We start from the raw sequence: 21,052 nt of genomic DNA on the forward strand, positions 1-21,052 counted from the left end.
CAACACACTTTCATGAGAAAACCAACACAACACACTCGCTGATCTTAAATAAGCAAAAAAACCAATCCAAGAATGTGATCCACAACAGAAAAAACAAGAATTGATTAGATGTTGGTATCAATCCATGCTTATCAAGGCTGGAAACACCTTCCTTCACGGTCAAACGATCATGGCTCTGATACCATGAAAGAAAATCAGATCTGATTAAGAGCACAAACTACAAAGAACAAACAAAGGAATACAAATTTATGTGGTTCGGTTGGGCTAAGCCTACATCCATGCAACCCTCACTCACTTTCTATTATTCAATGATTTTTTACAAGAGGGGAGACTCTTATTTAAAACCTCACATTACAACTAGGGGTGGCAAAATCTGACACAACCCGCCAACCCACTTCTTAGCCGGGTTTGGGTTTGGCTTAAACGTGTTCGTGTCGTAAATGGGTCGACCTGCCTAACTTGTTTATTAAACGCGTTGGGTTCGTGTTAGGGGTATGCCAACCCAGCTGACCCGTTTAATAAACGGGTTAGGCGGGCGGGTCAACACGTTTACCCGAACCTGACCCAACCCGCGAACCTGTTTACCCTACCCCAACCCGCTCGCCAACCCGTTTACCCGAACCTGCCTGCCAACCTGTTTACCTGAACCTGACCCGCCAACCCGCCCGCTAACCCGCCAACCCGTTTATTAAACGGGTTAACCGTGTCGTGTCGGGTTACCCGTTTAATAAACGGGTCGGGTTCGTGTTGAGGTATGCTGACCCGCCAACCCGACCCCACCCCTAATTACAACTGTGGATAGAGAGACCTGAGAGATTTCCCAATCATAGAAGGTCTCCTTATTATAAGATGTCTCTTCTTTTTTCAGATAGGGTAGGACTCTCCTCAACGTTGGAGTGTTCCTTATCTCAAGCATCTTAGATCGAAGCATCCACACCCTGATTTTTTAGAAAAAATAAATAAAACAAAACTATAAAAATCACCGTACATACCCGTTTGCATATTTTGCTGGTTTACATGTCTCAGTTACCCATATATACATATAAAAGATGGAAGGCCATTTCAGCTCCATCTCCATTCTCCCAAATATAGAATTTCAAAATGCTAGGAGTTCTTGGATTTCCCATTTCATCTCTCATTTTCGCATGTCCGCTCTCATCTTCAGCCTCCAAACAGAGCACAAAGACTATATCTATTAGAGATATGAATGAAGCATATACCTAAAGATCCAATATATACATAACAGTAGGTTGAATCTCATCCAACTTATGTTTGGTTACATCTCATATGATTTGAAATCACGTGAGTTGGGAAATGGAATCAAATGTAATTTTGAAGTCCTAATTTCAAATCACATGTTATACTGTGGTTTAATCACATTCTGTTTTTCTGATTCTCATTTCCATGAGATTCCAAATCACATGCTTGATTAGCTTCTCTCATTTTTACGGGATCAAAATCACCTTTGTATACAACCAAACATAAGCCAGGTTGGGTTACGGATTAGGACCCGGATATGAGAACGCTACAACTGAATGATCCGATCATCCGAGTGTGAGTCTGACTCGGATCTGGATTTGCTTATGAATCCGACCAAACATATTAGGATTCGGTTGGATATTCGATCCTAACCGGAACCGTTTGTAACCCCGCATTTAGAAAAGAGCGAGACTCCAAGACTTGCTGTCTACGATACACACAGGAGAGAGAGAGAGAGAGAGAGAGAGAGTGTTGAGACTGAAGAAGGCAACACGAGCTTCTTCAGGATCGCTCTGAATCTGCCGGAGAGTTGGGATTTTGCGGGCATACCTCAACCCAGAGATCGTCATGTCGGTGAGCTCTCGCTCTCTTTCCCCCTTTCCCTTCCCTTTCTGTTCTTATCTCAAACCCTAATTCGAATTCATCACATCCTTGTTCACGATGTACGTGTTCGATGATCCCTTTGGTTTTCAGCATCGAAAATCGCTTCCTCAGAGATCTGGTTTTCCGTCTCGAGCGCTAACGCGCATCGATTTCATGTGATAATTTGGATGCATTTTACGCGTTTTCTAGGGTTTGCTTTTTCCATTGGAACGCGTTATTAAGGATCAAGGAGTTCGGTTATCTCGGTGTTTTTATTTACCCTTTCTCTCTCTCTCTCTCTCTCTCTCTCTCTCTCTCTCTCTCTCTCTCTCTCTCTCCTTTTGGATGATACTGAGGGGGAGCGGTTTCTTCATGTGATATTTTCAAGATATAATGATGGAAAAATGTGGATATCCTGAGAAAAGCCATCTTTTTCAATATATTATGAGATTTACCTGAAAACGAGATTTGTGACATTGATTGAGCGTAATTAGTTAGGCGTTCCAAAATTTTCCATGAATTTTCTTTTTTCATAGTATTGATCCCTAATTATTGTTGAACAAAATGCAACTTAGAGCGCATTTGGCAAGCCCACTTAGCTAGGGGTTTAGGATGAATTGGGGTTTTGCGTTCTGTTACATAATACAACTTTCTGAAGTTACCCGAGTTTTCTCATAGACATCGCCTAGTTTGGAGTTATGTTCCTGCAAGAATAGGTTTGGTTCTCAGTTATCAGAGAAAGCAATGACATTTAATGACCGGGAGACATGAAGCTGGTCTTCTCTCTGTTGTGTTGATTTATGTGGTGATCTGTAAATTGTGTTTGCTTCAGATATTCGAGTATAATGGGAGTGCATTGGTTGCGATGGTGGGGAAGAACTGCTTTGCTATTGGAAGTGATCGTCGGCTTGGTGTGCAGCTTCAGACTATCGCAACTGATTTCCAGAGGATCTACAATATCCACGATAAACTTTACATTGGTTTGGCTGGTCTGGCAACAGATACCCAAACACTGTAAGAATGCCAGGATCATCTTATTTTCTTAAAGTTCTGTGTTTTCCTATCTCATTTAGTTGCTAATCTCTTGTATACCGCATACCATGCTGTATCAAATGTTTTGATGCAAAATTCAAAATGTTTTCTTAAGGTATCAGCGGCTTGTCTTCCGCCATAAGCTTTATCAGTTGCGAGAAGAACGAAACATGAAGCCCGAGACATTTGCCAGTGTTGTGTCTGCATTGCTATATGAGAAAAGGTATCTTAAAGTTTTCAACTTCTATTTATGTGAATACTTTGTTCATTATGAAGTCATTTATAGAATTCTCTAAGTGGACAAGAGCTTACATCTCTAGTATCAACCTTAAGGAGTTTGGTTGTTTTGTCATAACTAGTATTTTTGTTAAGGTATAGTAGATGTTATTTGGCCTTGCTTGCTAACCCTTCACTTGTCTAGCTAAATTGCTGTATTTTTTCCATGTTTTCAAGGTCACATTATCTCTTCCTATAAAACCTCCTGCTATCTGTTACTCCCTCAAACAGTTCTCTTGCCCCATGCACCACCCCTCTATGTGTGTGTCAAATGAGATAGCTGGATGGTTAGGTCACGCTATCATAACCAAGGGGTCTCATTTCAATCCTACAGGGGATGTCCCCCAGCTTGACCATCAGATAAGGAAAAGGATTCCCGCATCAATATTAACCAGCTTTAATTAGCTCTATTTATATTTCAGGGCCACATATGCGCTTTATTTATACCTTTTCTGCATCTAGTTGCACCTTCTATCTGAAAATTTTCAAAGCTTCCATTCTGCAAGTATATTTGTAACTGGTGTCAAAGTTTGTTTTCCATGACATCTCAACAACTATATCAATGTTGAAATTGAACTGGGTGCTTTTGTCACTGCGAGTTCTTTTACTTGTGCATGGTTTCATGCCAACACCACATAGGCAAGCCCATATTGATTGGCAAGGTTCCCTTGATTACAAAAATTTTGTGATAGCGTAAAAGATGTATTTCTGTCAGTATATTCAGGGTAAAGCTTGACACATGACTGAACATATCATCTGAGATTTCGGTACTGTGCAATGTAGCTCTCTCTCTCTCTCTCTGTTCCTATGGTATCCTTGAACGCGTGTTTTCTTTTGTTTAGATGATAGTCTTTCATTGTTTTGACCGTTGATGACATTTTCTATTGCCCCTATGCCTTCTAGGTTTGGTCCATACTTCTGCCAACCTGTGATTGCTGGATTAGGGGATGATGACAAGCCATTTATTTGCACCATGGATTCAATAGGTGCCAAGTATGTATGCTAATACCAGCAAACTTTATGCAAACTTTACATCATTAGCACACCATTATTTTTATTATTGAAAGTGCATGATGTTGCCTTTCAACTAAGTTCCATCTTATCCCCCTTTTATGTTATTCTGTTGGTAGCATTGAGATTAAACATTGCAAATGTATGCAAGGAATTGTATGCATCATGAGTTTAATAGACTCTAAGTTGTTACTGATTTTGCTGAAACTTCTTTGCCCGGTTCTTTTGTGGATGGTGTGGTGGGTCTTGTTGTCATTATGGTATTCAATAACAGTTTTGTATAATTTCTCCTTTATGATCTCTTCTTTGTGCAACATTTGCATTTGTGTGTGCGCGTGCATGCCAGCCTCTGGCTGCATGTGCGTGTGCGCGTGCATGCCAGCCTCTGGCTGCATGTGCGTGTGCATGTGCATGTGTGTATGTGTTTTCCCAATTCATTTGTGCACGGTGTGGTATTGAATAACAATTCTGTATTATTTCTCCTTTATAATCTGTGTGTATGCATGCACGCGCGCGTGTGTGTGTGTGTGTGTGTGTGTGTGTGTGTGTGTGTGTGTGTGTGTGTGTGTGCATGCATGCTTGCATGTGTGTAGTTATTATGGTATTTAATAACAAATTTTTATTATTTCTCCCGTATGCCCTTATGATCCCTTGTTTGTGCAACATTTGTGTGTGTGTGCATGTGTGGGTGTGTGAATTTCACGTGATCTCCTGATGATTCTTGAGTTTTTTTTAGAACTTAGCACTTGCTATACCAGTGAATCTAAGTTGTGCCGAGGCATGTAGATATTATCTTTTCTAGCAGTTTTTTCACATGCATTGAGATGATCATCATGTTGGATCTAGTAAGAGTGTGATATCTGATGGTTTTGCAGTTAGAATTGAACCCTGTGATTTCTTATCTTGGTTGAGTTTTAACGTTTGAAGTCTTCTCTTCTTTGAATTGACAACTTTATAGTTGGGACGACCTATAGTGCCTATTTGGATTATGGAAATTGTTCTTGTGTGTCATGTTTTCTGTTTTTTACCTTGTTGTAGTAATACATCATGTATTCCACCTGATCTGTCTTTGCTCTTTGCACCCCTGTCAGCTTAGTGGAAAGTTTCATACAGTACATGATCATGTCTTTTCCTGTCAAGTGTGGCTACTGCAATTTCTCACCTCAAAAGAAGGAAAACTGAGAATGACTTGCATTTTACTGATTTAGGTGCACATTTGGGTCAAATCAACTTTTAGGAGCCAAAACTCACAAGAGTTCTGAAAACAAGCCAACATTAGATTTAAGTGACCTTAGTTGATAAGGGTTTACTTAATTTACATGTAAGCCCTGCTATAAACTTTCTTACTTGTCTGCCATGAAAGGAAGCAAGACGTCCCTCTGCAGCCTTTTTTTTTCTCCTTCGTAGATGCTCTCTCTCTGTGAGTACATTTCTGTAAGAGGGTGGGCCATGTGGTATTCCACGTACACTGGATCCATGCTTCCTCATGATTTGAGAAGGTGAGTGTGTGTGTGGGAGGCTTTATGATGCTAGAGATGCAAGTTGATTGGAGTTTTGACCTGGCTCTAACTTGGAGCTGAACCATATTATCATTTATGTGGGCAACCCATTTTGGAAACTAGGTCAGGTCCAGCATGTATGGTTGAGCCTGATTAAATCGGAATCTGGAACCCTTTTTATTATTTTGCCTTATGTAAACAACAAATGTAGCCTGCTTAAGGGTGCAATTCGTGCCACAGAGTTCAAATCAGATATGGTTTTGGCCTTCCAAGTTCCTAGGTGAGACCTGAATCGGGTTTGGATCTAGATCTGATCCTAATTTCCAAAGAAATGGATGCAGTATCCATTCAAGCATGTTCCAATCTATATCTAACTAGTTTGCGTCACTACTTGAGGAGGCAAGGTTTCATGTCAGGTGATGGCCAAATATGGGCAATTGTGGGTTTGTGTCAGTTACACAATGGCGTCTAGAATTTGGAAAGAGTAACTAAAAGTGTTTTTCTGTAATAGAAGGGCTAGTATGATTCTATTGAACTAGGTAATGAGTCATTTTAATTTTTGGGGAGATGGATGGTTGAACCAAGACATGTTAAGACCTGAGAGTTATGCTTCCTGTGATCTGTAATCTATCTAAAAATAGATCATGCACTATATGGGAATACGGTCTAGGGAAGAAAATTTGGGATTTTAAGCTTAGAAGACATCCAAGATATTTAGAATTTTCATAATGGAGTACCTTATGTCTCACCTATCTAATTTTCGGCCTGTAGAGGAGGAAGAAGAGGATATTTGTTGGTTGGGTTCACCCCCAGGCACATTCCCGGTAAAATCATGCTATCTATCCTTGCTTGGACCCCAAGAATAAATTTTCCTAGAGGATGTGTTGCAGGGTCAGGGTCCAGATTCCAAAACCAGAGTGGTGGCATTTGTATGGTTAACATACCTATTACAGTCCCCACTATGGAAAACTGGAAAACTCAAAGAACAGGGGTTTGCATTTGCCAAACATGTGTATGCTTTACCATAGACATTAAGATGTTTTGGCCATTCTTTTTTGGGGCTGCCCTTCTTTAAAGAACTTAGGTTGATGGAGAGAAGGGGGTAGGGGGTGGTCTTAGAAATTTCATGTTTTAGAATGATTATGATGGCCCTCTGGGTGAGAAAGATGGGTAGAAAATGACTTTTCATTTGGTGGCTATGATTAGCTTGGTGGTTCGCTTGAAAGGAGAGGAATGAGAGGGATTTTGAAGAGCTAGAGTGTGCACCAGTGGCTATTCATTGGAAAATACAGTGCTCCCTTTCGCTGCGGGTGGAGGAACGGCTGGATGGAGACATGGGCTGGACAGGGGATCACAGAATGACTTCGTCATCTTTGTGAATATTTTGGTGGTGATACCTTGTCGTCCTATCATTTGTCATTGTACAGCATTTCTTTCTACCTATGTTACTGGGACACGGCAAAACAGGCAGCGTACCCATGTTGACACGGCCCGACACTCGTACGGGTACTGGGTGCGTCACAGGTATGTGGGCCTGTGGGTTTGGTCTGGTCCAACTAAGACCCAACCCAAAACCCACACTCACTTTTTTTTTCCCTATCAAACCTCCTCCTTCCCACCCTCGGCAGGAGGAGAGAGAGAGGCTAGGGTTGGTCTTCTTCGTCTTCTCCTCATTCTCCTTCATGGAGAGAGAGAGAGAGGGGGGGGGGTTACGTGGTACCCCTTTCCCTTTATATAAAAACTTTTTATTCCCCCTCCCTTTTTTTTGAAAATTACACAGAGAGACCTTGTTTATTAAATTTTCATTCCCCTCCCTTTTTTTTCGAAAATAACACATACAGACCTTAATATGGATCCACATTTGATCCAGACCGAAACCTTATATATATAGCTGTTAAAATGTAAAACTGTACATATATGTATATATAATAATATTATATTATTATATATATAAATACATTTTTAATTTCTTTCTTTTCTGTATTTTTTTTCCTTTATTTTTATTTTTTGTCTTTATGACATCTAGTTCAGTTTGAACTAGAATGACTGTTGCTAGTCAAGTCCTGTCCAGACTTGACTAGCAATAGAGCTGTTGGACTGACACAGTCCAACAGCTCTTAATAGAGCTGTTGGACTGACACATTCCAACAGCTCTAAATAGAGCTGTTGGACTGTGCCCAACAGCTCTATTGAGTCCTCTTTCAGCTGTGTATATAAAGGGGTGCAGCCCCTCTTGTATTTCACTCCAATGCTTCTTAAGCAATTGGTTTTTCATATCAATAAAGAATACATTTTTATTTTTATTTTGTTTCCAGTTATACCCTTTTTAAGGGTTATGCTTTAGTGTCATTCTTGACACTTGCTCTTGTTAATCAAAGCTCGTGTTTCGAAGATCCCCATTTCATTTCATGGTATCAAAGCCGCGGAAGTACTAAATCTTGAGGAAAGCTGCCTCGGTTTCCATGCCCGTTTGCAAAAGTGTTCGCCACTTGAAGAGAAGTGTTTTATCACTTCATTGGAGAAGATTTCACATCTTGTTGTATTGTTTTTTTTTTTTTTTTCTTTCTCATTTTCCTTCTTGTTTCTCTTCTATCCCTATTCTTTCTCTCCTTGTAATCGATGGATGACAATGATAAAGTCACCATCATGCCTATGAAACTAAGCGATACGAACTATGTAACATGGGCTTCAATCATGAAGCACCATATATGGGGAAAAGGCTTATGGGGGATTGTGGATGGTTCCGATTCGGAACCTAAGCTATCTCTTACTAAAAAGGAGGGAGATAAAGACGTCCCTCTATCGGAAGAAGAGAAAATCAAGGCTATTGCCTCATACGAGAAGAAATGGAAAGAATGGAGAATATCTCATGCGAAGATAATGTCATGGCTTATCAATAGCGTTGACATTAAAAAATGCTCAAGTCTTGCCAAATTTGATCATGCCGATAAGGCATGGGAATACCTTAAGAATATGTATTCCCTTAAAGATATTGCACACGTGTGCAACCTCCAAGAAAAAGTTCGAATGATGACACAAGGAGACAAAACTATTCGTGAATATTACAATGGGTTGTCCGAACTTTGGGAAGAACTTTCCCTTTTAGAACCAAAGTGGCATTGTGCCGAAGACATCGAGCTTCGTCAGAAACAACTCGATGTTGAACATTTTTACCAGTTTATCACTGGATTAAGGCCGGAATTTGAAACCACTAAATCGGCCCTTACTTCACCGGGGAAAAATTCCTTCTATTGTGGAAACTATTGAAGAGTTAACAATGGAAGAAAATCGTCTCCGGAAAGGTTCTTTAAAAATTGAAGATGATTCCGTTTTACTCGTGTCTAGACCAGGGAATCATGTTCGATCATATAGGCCTCCTCACTTTAACCGACAAAATGGTGACTATGATAAGAAGAAAGTTATTTGTCATCACTGTCATGAACCGGGACACTACAGGCCACAATGTCCCAAACTTAAGGAGCTGAGAGAAAAAAGAGCTGCAATTGCTGGATCGGAGCCTAAAGATCAGGATGCACCAGTTTCCCTGGCCCAACTAATGGAGATCCTTCAGCCTCTCATCAAAGGTGCCTCTTCCTCATCTGAAGCTTCAACCGGCGCAGCAACCTCATCTTTTTCTGATTTAGGTAAAATTTCTTGGCTTCTTGACTCTGGTGCATCTTTTCATATGACCCCAAATAATCAAAGTCTATCCAAATGTGTTAAAAATAAAACAAGTGTGTCAAAGGTCTTTACTGCTGATGGGACTTCTCTTGAAATAGAAGGAATAGGAGATTTTGAAAAAATTTATAAAACAAAAAATTTTTTTATTCCAGAAATTAGACATGTTCCCAAATTAAATTTAAATCTTTTATCTGTATCTCAAATTTCTGATTATGGGTGTAATATTTCTTTTTCTTCTCATGGTTGTTGGGTACAGGATCGCCAGTCAGGCAAGCTGATTGGGGAAGGCCATAGAGAAGGAGGACTCTATTACATGAATTTTTTGGAAATGCCGAAGAAAGCTTTTTGTTATAATATTCAAAAAATAGAGTTGGAACTGTTGCATAAGAGACTTGGTCACCCACATATAGCCAAAATCCAACATTTTCCAAATCTAGGGAAATTTTGTAACTCTGAATCATTTGATTGTAAAGATTGTATTCTCGGCAAAATGAAAAGATTACCATTTCAGAACAGAACCTTTTTCTCTTCAAGATCACTTGAATTAATACACTCGGATGTTTGGGGTCCTGCACCAGTAATTTCTAAAGGAGGATTTGTTTACTATGTTATTTTTGTCGATGATTTCTCCCGACATACGTGGATGTACTTTCTCAAACATAAGTCTGAAGTATTTTCATACTTTCAAACTTTTCATAATATGGTTAAAAACAAATTTCAAAATGATATTACTATTTTTCGCACAGATTCAGGGGGAGAGTTTTTATCCACAGATTTTCAAAATTATCTTAAATTGCATGGCATCACACATTAAAGATCTTGTCCTTATACACCTCAACAAAATGGACTGGCAGAACGAAAACATCGTCATATTATAGAAACCACTAGAACTTTATTAATAGCAAATCAAGTCCCTAAAGACTTTTGGGCAGAAGCTGCTTTAACTGCCACCTATCTCATTAATAGGATGCCATCTTCTTCGTTACAAAATATCACTCCCATTGAAAAACTTATGAACATTTCTCCAGACTACTCTAGATTAAGAATATTTGGGTGCAAATGTTTCATATTTACTGACAAAAATGATAAACTTTCCCCTCGTGCGATTCCCTGTGCCTTTTTAGGATATGCTGAAAACCAGAAAGGTTATAGATGTTTTGACTTCAAAAATAATAAACTATATGTGTCTAGAAATGTTTCCTTTCTTGAAAAGGAGAGCTTCTTTGATTTTAGAAAATTAAAAGACGTCACTGAGTACTCCTTTTTGCTAGATCTAACATCAACATCTGATGAATATGACCTTGATTGTAACTTTGATGATGATCCAAGAATTATTGATCTTAATGTTGAAAATGAAGAAGTTCATAGAGATACTAGTATTCAATATTCCAGGCGACAAGAGTCTAATACTCCATGTGCACTTGAGAAATATTCTAACATTCCAACTAGACAATCATCCCGAATCTCGAGGCCTCCAGAAAAGTTTGTATCATACGAGTCTTTCTCACCCACATATAGGGCAGTTATTGCATTAATTCACTCATATGAAGAACCATCTACATATTTTCAAGCAAAAAATGATATCAAATGGATAGAAGCCATGAAAGTTGAATTAGATGCACTTGAAAAGGCTTCTACATGGAATATTCAAGATCTTCCTCCAGGGAAGAAAACTATAGGATGTCGATGGGTTTATAAAATTAAAACCAAGAGTGATGGTACTCTTGAAAGATATAAAGCCCGTTTAGCAGCCAAAGGTTATGCCCAAGAATATGGGATTGATTATGAAGAAACCTTTGCTCCGGTGGCTCGTATGACTACTGTCCGAACCTTAATTGCCTTAGCTTCTATCAAAAAATGGTCTATTTTTCAAATGGATGTCAAAAATGCTTTTTTAAATGGAAAGCTAGTTGAAGAAGTATATATGGAACCCCCTCCTGGTCTAAGTATTCCTAAGGGTAAAGTCCTTCGCTTAGAAAAAGCTCTTTATGGACTTAAACAAGCACCAAAAGCTTGGTATGATAGGTTTAGTCGTGTTATGATTGATATTGGTTTTCAATTCTGTTTAACTGACACTGCTTTGTTTATTAAGAATTCTGATGCAGGAATCATTGTGCTTCTTCTTTATGTGGATGATATGATCATCACCGGAAGCGATAAACAGGGAGTTGAAACAATCAAAACACTTCTTAAATCTCATTTTGAAATGACTGATTTGGGCTTGTTGAGATATTTTTTAGGCATTGAAGTTGCTTATTCTCCTAGAGGATATTTATTATCTCAGACTAAATTTGCTTTTGATATTGTTTTCAGGTCTGATATTACTGATGATAAGAAAGTTGACACTCCAGAAGTTGTTAATGTTAAAATGAAGATTGATGATGGAGAACTTCTTGCAGACCCTACTCCTTACAGACAGCTTGTCGGGGCACTTTCCTATCTATCCATTACCAGACCAGATATAGCACATGCTGTTCATACAGCAAGTCAATTTCAACATGCTCCTACTTCTGTTCATATGGGAGCAGTCATGCGTATTATCAGATACATCAAGTCCTCTCTTTCACGAGGACTTTTCTTATCTTCCTCCTCTTCTCTTGATTTAATTGCATATACTGATGCTGATTGGGGAGGTGATCCCAATAACAGACACTCAACCACTGGATTTTGTGTCTTTTTAGGGGAATCATTAATCTCGTGGAGGTGTAAAAAGCAGCATAAGGTATCTCTCTCATCCACCTAAGCTGAATACAGAGCCATGGCAACCACGACCATGGAAGTAGTTTGGCTCCGACGACTGCTTGCTGACATGGGAGTTGAAGCAACAAAGGCTTCACAAATGTGTTGTGACAACAAAAGTGCGATCTACATTGCCAGTAACAGAACATTCCACGAACGCACCAAACACATCGAAATGGATTGTCACTACGTCAGAGAGGAATATCTACACGGGATAATTGATCTGCCATATGTCACTTCAGAATATCAGTTAGCAGACCTCTTTACAAAGCCTCTCGCTGCTCCCCGATTTCACTTTCTCTTAGACAAACTTTCGCTCATTGTACCGTAAGTTTGAGGGGGAGTGTTAAAATGTAAAACTGTACATATATGTATATATAATAATATTATATTATTATATATATAAATACATTTTTAATTTCTTTCTTTTCTGTATTTTTTTTCCTTTATTTTTATTTTTTGTCTTTATGTCATCTAGTTCAGTTTGAACTAGAATGACTGTTGCTAGTCAAGTCCTGTCCAGACTTGACTAGCAATAGAGCTGTTGGACTGACACATTCCAACAGCTCTAAATAGAGCTGTTGGACTGTGCCCAACAGCTCTATTGAGTCCTCTTTCAGCTGTGTATATAAAGGGGTGCAGCCCCTCTTGTATTTCACTCCAATGCTTCTTAAGCAATTGGTTTTTCATATCAATAAAGAATACATTTTTATTTTTATTTTGTTTCCAGTTATACCCTTTTTAAGGGTTATGCTTTAGTGTCATTCTTGACACTTGCTCTTGTTAATCAAAGCTCGTGTTTCGAAGATCCCCATTTCATTTCAATAGCCGTATCCCCGTACCCTCTTTTTTTAAAATTGCCGTGTCGTATCCTCCAAACTCATACTCGCACCCGCACCCAGGTGACATAGCTTTCTACTCATTAAATTCTTTCTTTCTCTGTCTTTACATATTTGTGACTGTGTGCACTTTGGTTTTGCCATATTTCACCGTGTTGAAAAGTCTTTTTGGATCTACAAATGCTACGAGGAATCAAATATTCATGAATCTTTATGTTTTTCTATTACATATATGTACATTCTTCTATGTTTGGAAATTTAATTTGTGCTTGCTATCTTGATAACTCCATTTATTTGCTTCCTCGTTTCCCCAAAAGAAAGAAAATCATGGTAATCTAATCAATGAAATAAATTGTTTTTTTAGTCTGACAATGATTATTTGTATATTACATGTAAATGAATCTTTTCGTGGAAGACTTGAATATAGAATTGGTTGACTTCATGTATTTTCAATAAATATATACCTTAGTTAGGACCTAAGGATTTTGCCCACTGGGGTGAAATTCTTTGCTTTGGCGTTTTTTATGCTAAATAAATTACTATTATTTGGCAAGCAAATTACAAATATTCCCATGCATAAATGCTTTCTATTTGGATACTGGATGTTCTAGCTGAGATTTATGTTTTCATTTCTGAGAGAGTACTGCTTGATACTTTATCTAGGGGGCGTATTATGAAAAACAAACTTAGTCTCCTATGGATCAGGTTCTTTTAAAATGGTGTTTTTCCAAGTTAGACAAGTCTAGAACCCTTATTAGCAATCTTTCCTTAAATCTACCAAGATGCAGTTAAACAGTGGCTGGTAGCATCTACCAGTTCCAATTTTACATCAGTAAGATGTAAGCATTTTGCTGGGTAATGTTTTAAACTAGTCATGAGGTTCCCTAATTTTGCAGCGTGACTTGCAGCTGAAAATGTCAAGAGTGCACTAGGATTGCTTTTAATTCATATGATCCTAGCGGTTAGGAACTGCTTTGTCCGTCCTTGCAATATGTTGTCAACATAATTCACTGGCCTGATCTACACAAAATTATCCCTTTTAAGTATAATATCTGTAGGATTCACTAGGTTTATCTTTGTAGAAGTTATTGGGGCAGGAGAATTGATAATGGAGAGAAAGCATGACATCCTTTTAGGGGATCTCGTGATTCACCATCTTCCAATAGTTACCACGATACATGTTTATAGTGAGAGTGCATGCAGATTATATATTAGAGGTGTTGCAAAGTCATAAAGACCCAATAAGTTAGTCCGCAACATTGAGAGCCCCCCCCCTCTTTCTTCAAAGACACACATACACACCCATCACTTAAAAGTATACAACTATGCATTACTGTGAGGCAGTAGTACCTGTTTATGGAAGCAATTAATTCATCATTGAACGATAGTTTTCAAATTTGTACTACTAGGTCTGCATATAAGCTTGATGATGCAAGACTCTTATGCAAGAAATATTAAGTTCTTCCTGTATATAAAGCTGAAAGAGTATCTTCTTATGGAGGGATGTTGGCATACTGCATGGTGGTATAAAAAGTTTTGGATCATAGCTCTTTAGGAACCACTTATAAATGTGCGGAGACCTGAATTTTTGTGGTAAGCAATAAGGCATAGTATGTCAATGGGAAATTTGTTACATTGATAGCAGATACTTGTGAAAAGGGATATACGGAGTTATGGAGAAGTAACTAGATGAGATTCTGGCATCATATTAGGTATCTAGAAGGAGGCGTTGTTATCAGAAGTAGATGCAAGCTCATGATGCTTCCTTGAATGAATGCTTTACTGTTACTGTTATTAAGAAACATATGATGCCCTCTTAAATTAATATATTTATGAAATTAAACAACCAATTTTTAGACGTTGATGCCATATGTTGGCATTAAAGAAGAAAAAAGATGAGCTAACGTACTTGGAGAAACTTTAAGAAATTAGAGTTTTGCGATGTATGTGACCACATGCTTCTTAAAGTTTTACCATTTCATTGCTGCTTTGCATTGGTTGCCTGATGGCACCTTCATTTTTGCATAGGTTCATATGAAAGCTTGTTGCTTAAAACAAATGGTAAGCTTTAGAAGTTTCATTATACACATTATTCTTTCCTATTACGTAAGGATGAATGTTCATTTAAAGCTCAAAAAAATGGTGAATGCTGATTTGTACCCCTACCACCCAACTGCATAATTTTTATTTTTGTTTGTTTTATGCTTTATATTTGTTATGATGTTATTACTCTTTATTTCAATTTACAGAGAGTTGGCAAAAGACTTTGTTGTTGCGGGTACAGCATCGGAGTCTCTTTATGGTGCTTGTGAATCAATGTATAAGCCTGACATGGTTAGTTATATATTCCTTTTCTTCTTCTCTCTGTGCTTTGGTCCAGATTAATTAATTGTGTGGACTTGTTCTGCAAACTTTCTTGTCACAAATGCATCTTCCTAGATACTAGAAACGCACCACCAAGTCAACTTTGTTAGCTGTTATCTGTTTTCTTAGATACGTAAATTTCTCCAACTTTTCAGCCCTTTTCTTTATGCTTTTAGTCCAGATAAATGGTACGTTGGATAATGAGATTTTCCTATCACTAGGATTTTCTTCCTAGCAAGTAAAAATGCACCGCCAAGTCAACTGTCGTAGTTGATATTAGCTTTTTGTGGACTTGTAATCCATGACACTGTCATTGAAGTGATTGAACATACTTTCATTCATTTATGTTGAGCCATGCAAGTCTGATGTCCATATATCAATCTTCTGAACAGACTGCTGCAAATCCTATTTTTTTAATTTTCAGGAACCTGATGAATTGTTCGAGACAGTTTCTCAAGCTCTTTTAGCATCAGTTGATCGCGACTGTCTGAGCGGCTGGGGCGGGCACATATTTGTTGTGTAAGTAGAACCCCTTATGCCATAAATTGTTTTCACGCACAAATTTACTATTGAATGAGAAAATGACTGTTTTCATAGTTTGCTAAGAATATTCCATGCTTGCACCAAACAGCAGTTTCAGCCATCTATGTAGATGGCGCTTAACTTGATGGACTAAAATAATGTCAATTCTATGTTTTGAGGGTTTCTTTTTGTTTGTGCAAATCCAGCTACCGCATCAATCTTACACCTATAATCGATTATTTGTTGTTGCAGTACACCGACTGAAGTGAAGGAGAGGACCTTGAAGGGGCGGATGGATTAAATCTTAAGATTCTTTTTTGATTTCTGGATTAGAAAACCCTAATTGTATGTCTTTGTGCTTTTGTTGGCATGCCTCTACAAACCGGTTCTTTTATCATTCCTTCATTTCCTTGCATGATGTTAGCTAATACGATGTGTTACTCATCTCATGCAGTGCACTCCTTGAAGACAAAAATATGATCTCTCTCCTCTTTCTCTCTCTCTCTCTCTCTGTGCCTGGGATTCAAATTCCAACGGTTCTTTGTTCGTACCTTCTGCCTGTTAAAAAATGTGAGGATCTGAGATCCTACAATCAGATCCTAGACATTCAAAAAGGGTTTTGGATGCTTGGCCCATGTGAGAACCACAAGTGTTGATCCAAGGGTCCTTTCCTGCTAATTTGAACGTACTGAACACATCCAAGATTGAGTCCAAACATCTTTGCGTCATGAGATCCCAACCAGATTGTTTCATCAATCGATTATATTAAATATAAACCATATATATAGGTAAATGTAAACCACTCTAATGTAAACCCTCCCAAACCTCTCCATGGAGGTTTTACTGGATTTTTGGTGTTTTTTTTGTTAATTCGACTGTACTGATATGAACTATATGCTTGTTTTTATAAGAATCAGTAGCATTTGATTCCATGCATGGGGGTTTTTATAAGTTTCAAAATCAGTGGCTTACAATTTTCATAAATTTGAGGCTTCAAATATCATTTTTTTATTCAAAGTTCACGATCCAAGTGTTATAGTAAATCAATCATGTCAGAATTTTGAAAAAAAAAACACCAAAATTTTTTCATTGGAGAGGTTTGAAAGGTTTTTCGTTCGGGAGGTTTTTATTCTCATATATATATAAAGAGAGAGAGAGAGAGGAAAACGTGATAAATGTGTTATTCAGGTTTTTTTCATTTTATTTTTAAATTCTAGCCATCATAATGTGATCTACTTGATTTCATAAGGATCAGTCCTTAGAGGTTCGATTCTGACACATGTTTGTTGATTGTGCTTTGAACATAATTAAAAAAATATGGATTAAATAATTAGCACTTATATGTTATACATTATGATTCTCTTACCACAACGCTGCCTCGTAAGGTTTACTTTGACAGTTACAGATAGCAACATTGACATGTGTTTCTTAGATAAGACATGGCCATGTAAATTGATTACTAAGATTGGTGAAAGTAGAAAAAAACACATCGCCACCATGCCAAGCGGTCAGGTCTAGGTGGTTAACCAACATGTCTTGTGAGAAGAGCCATCTAATTGGCAAAAGCCATGAATGTCCAGCCATACTTTTCTATTCCAACTTAAATTACTAAGGGGTCGTTTGTTTCATTCCCCCTGAAAAGAAAGGACTCTAGGGAAAGGTATCCCACTATGGGAAGGCCTCACAAGAAAATGGAGTTGGCATGTTGGCTTTGCCTACATACAAAAATGGAGAATTTCATATGTAAACCCTCATTTTCACGTGTAAATTGGGTGACAGACCACCCTAAACAATGGATAAGCCTTTGCTTGTCCCTTGCTCAGAAATTAAAAAAAAGAGTTAAAAAACATATTCATGGTAGATTTTCTCTTTATGTTACTTCAGGAGTTTTACTGTGTTTTGGTTTGTACCCTCGGTTAATTAAGCAAGGTGTTTCCTATAGACTGTATTTATTTATCATAATAGGCTGTTGACTCAGGAACTGCTATTTTTATAGCTTCTTAAATTTCATCGTTCAAGCACCTTTTGGTTTTGACAAACATAATTTTACCAAAACTCAGAAGTCAGAATATAGAATCCAAATTATATAACTCCTGTCTGTTTTTTACTAGAAGAAACCGCCCCAAGCGCAGAGACCTAGCGGTGCTGGCTCAGCCTGCTGTTCTCACTGTCCTGTCCGCGTAAAACTCCGAGGGCTTACCCCTCATCCCCAGGGAATCACCAAGCTCGGGCTTACACAGGGGGGTGACACCCATGGGATTTGAAACTAGGCTGCCTGCCAAACTGCGTGGGCCTCATCCCACTAAGCCAAACCCCTTGGGTCAATTATAACTCCTGTCTTACTTTCAAAGGAGCCATGTCCTAAGAGGTAAAGATCATCCTTTGACAACTAAATCAAATTTCTCATGCGCTCAACAGTTGAACGAGTTGAGAGCAACACCAATTTTGTATGCCTAACTACTAAACAGGTTGGATTCCGATCAAATGTAGGCATGAGTAAATCCGAATGCATCAGATATTGTCTCATCGGATTCATATTTGAATTTGGAGTTGGATAGAAAAATATAAACACCGGATCTAGATGCAACCAGCCAATCAGATACATTTTATATGTATTCAGATTCAAAATATGGATTATCTATCAAATTAAGATTGGATCTGAATTTGGCTGTATGCTGAATCAGAATTTGATTGTTAATTGAATGTCATATATGATACAGTCGACTGAATAAATTCCAATTTGATCAGACCTCCAATCCAAATCCAATACGCTAACATCCCTAATGGATACCATGGGAAAGCTCCCGTAGCCTGCTTCCTTGGACTTTGATGCTATTAACAATGTCGGGAAAGCAAGTGAAAACTATTACATATGTTTGTGCAGTTTCTTTCACCTCCCAAAAAGTGCTTCAAATTTGCCAAGTACCCTACACCCAGGTCGCCATAGTGGCAGCGGGCCTGGGGAGAAGGTGCTGACCCCTTCATCCCAGGTTCGACTCCCACCTTATATGCGGGTGCCTATAATTGTGGTGGGCTCTGTAAGGGCTTGGGTGTTGGTGACCCCACCCCGGGTTTGGTTTACCTGGCAAGGGGGTGGGCCCATTAAGTGACCTGGTTATCGGCAAGGGTTCTTTGTCATAAAAAAAAAGAGAGAAAGAATGCCAAGTACCCCAAAAAAGCTTGGTAAGTTCATATAGGGTCAAATGAGATAGCTGGATGGTTAGGTCGCACTATCAGAACCAGGTTATCCCCCAGCTTGCCCATAAAAAAGGAAATACATCTGAATACTTTAAAGTGCTGACGACAATCCAAATATTTGCATCACTTCTCAAACCAAGATCAATCTAACAATCCTGGTTCACCATTCAAATCACATGCCATCCTGGGCTTGTAGCCAAATGCCTCTAATTGATCAGTTAGAATAGCTAATACTCCATAAAGTTCAGGAGAATCAGGGTGGGATCTGTCTCTGGCATGAAACTCATGAACTAGACCATTCACTTCAATTGAGCTATACCCTGGTGTTTTCGTCACCCGAGCTTCCTTCATAGCAGCTCTCACTCTGTCAGCATCCTCCCATCTATAAAGTGCAGCGTACATATTGGAAAGAAGCACATAATTACCACTGTTTTGTGGATCAAGCTCTATGAGTTTCTCAAGCACAATCTCCCCCAACTGAAGATTACCATGTATTCTACAAGCACCTAACAATGCTCCCCAAACCACCTCATTTGGTTCCACTGGCATAGATTTGATCAGCTCATATGCCTCATTGATGTGCCCGGCCCGGCCTAGGAGGTCCACCATGCATCCATAATGATCAACATTTGCATCAATTCCATACGCGCTCCTCATGTAATTGAAGTAATACCATCCCTCTTCTACCATCCCTGCATGCGTGCAAGCACATAGAACATTAGATAAGGTGATAGCGTTTGGTTCTGCACGCGATCTTTCCATCTCTGTGAACATCTCTAGAGCCTCCTTAGCGTGTCCATGCATAGCAAAGCCCCCAATAATGGCATTCCATGAAGCTGAATTCCTTTCATGCATAAAATCGAAAACTTTACGTGCATTTGTTACATCTCCACACTTACAGAGCATATCAATTACAGCAGTCCCCATGAATACAGATAGCTCTAGACCACACTTCATCACATATCCATGAATACAAGAACCCAGTTTTAGAAATCCCAAGTTTGAACAAGCAGACAGCGCACTCACTGTAGCAAATTCAGTAGCTTCTATGCCAAACACAAGCATATCACCAAAGAGAGACAGAGCTTCATTGTGGTATCCATTCTGAGCATACCCACTAATCATGGCCCCCCACGCAACAACATCCTTCTCTGGCATCAACCGAAACAGCAAACCAGCACTATCTACATCCCCTACTTTACAATAGCCCGAAATCAGCGACGTCCAAGATACGACATCTCGTTCAGACGTTTCGTCAAACACTGTGCGTGCAGGACCAAGAAAACCAAACCTGCAATACATATCAATGGCAGCATTCTGCACATAGATGTTGGCATCAAGACCACACTTAAAAGCACGAGAATGGGTAGATAGAGCAAAGCCCAATGCAGACAAGCATGCACAAGACTTCAAAACCAGAGGCAAGGTAAAGAAATCGGGTTTGGTGTCTCCCTGAAGCATGTGGAGATAGAGATGCAATATTTCATCAAAGAAACCATGTTGGGCATAGCCTTTCATGAGTGTATTCCACAAGAGGGTGTTGGGTTTTCTTGTGTGGTTGAAAAGAAGGCGGGCATGATGAAGGGAACCCAATTGGGTGTAGACGGAGAGGAGTTTGGATATGTAAAACTTGTTGCTGGAGTTGTTGGTTTTGATGAGGTGTGCATGGATTTGGTGGGGGTGGTTTGGGTGTTGGCATTGCAGGAACAGAGACAGAATGGAGGGATTGGTGGCATTAGTGTGTGGGGATTTGGGGTGGCAGTTTAGAGGAAAAGGTTGTGATGTGCAAGCATATACGGTGGCTCTCATGAGCATCAAGGTTGCTTAAAAAGGTTGGTTAGAACTGCTGGTGTTCGGATTTATTTTTTATATTTACACAGAGAAACTGCCTCCAGGATCAGAGACCTACCGTAATTTCGCTGTTCTGGCAGCGTAAAACTCCGTGGGCTTATCAGATTCAGACAAACTTGCACTTGAGTTGAGATAATGACATCTGTGAAACCAATAGTCAAAAATCTCGTTATTGTGATCTTTTCTGCTAAGGAAAAT

General features: G+C 38.9%; 1 protein-coding gene and 1 pseudogene across 1 annotated transcript; one reads left to right on the plus strand and one right to left on the minus strand.

Moving 5' to 3' along the window:
* Nucleotides 1–1,684: 1,684 nt before the first annotated feature.
* LOC149848603 (proteasome subunit beta type-3) lies at nt 1,685–16,280 on the plus strand. Its single transcript, XM_089996401.1, has 7 exons — nt 1,685–1,833; nt 2,675–2,856; nt 2,990–3,097; nt 4,054–4,143; nt 15,169–15,253; nt 15,708–15,802; nt 16,058–16,280. Exons 1-7 carry the CDS (start codon nt 1,828–1,830, stop codon nt 16,104–16,106), a joined length of 615 nt encoding a protein of 204 aa, XP_089852527.1. The 5' UTR covers nt 1,685–1,827; the 3' UTR covers nt 16,107–16,280.
* Nucleotides 16,281–19,144: 2,864 nt separating this feature from the next.
* On the minus strand, nt 19,145–20,521 carry LOC149848604 (pentatricopeptide repeat-containing protein At2g20540 pseudogene; annotated as a pseudogene).
* Between the last annotated feature and the right edge of the window lie 531 nt (nt 20,522–21,052).

Source organism: Nuphar pumila, chromosome 1 (assembly GCF_984573655.1).
Source record: "Nuphar pumila chromosome 1, dmNupPumi1.hap1.1, whole genome shotgun sequence".
In the NCBI taxonomy this organism is placed as follows: Eukaryota; Viridiplantae; Streptophyta; class Magnoliopsida; order Nymphaeales; family Nymphaeaceae; genus Nuphar; species Nuphar pumila.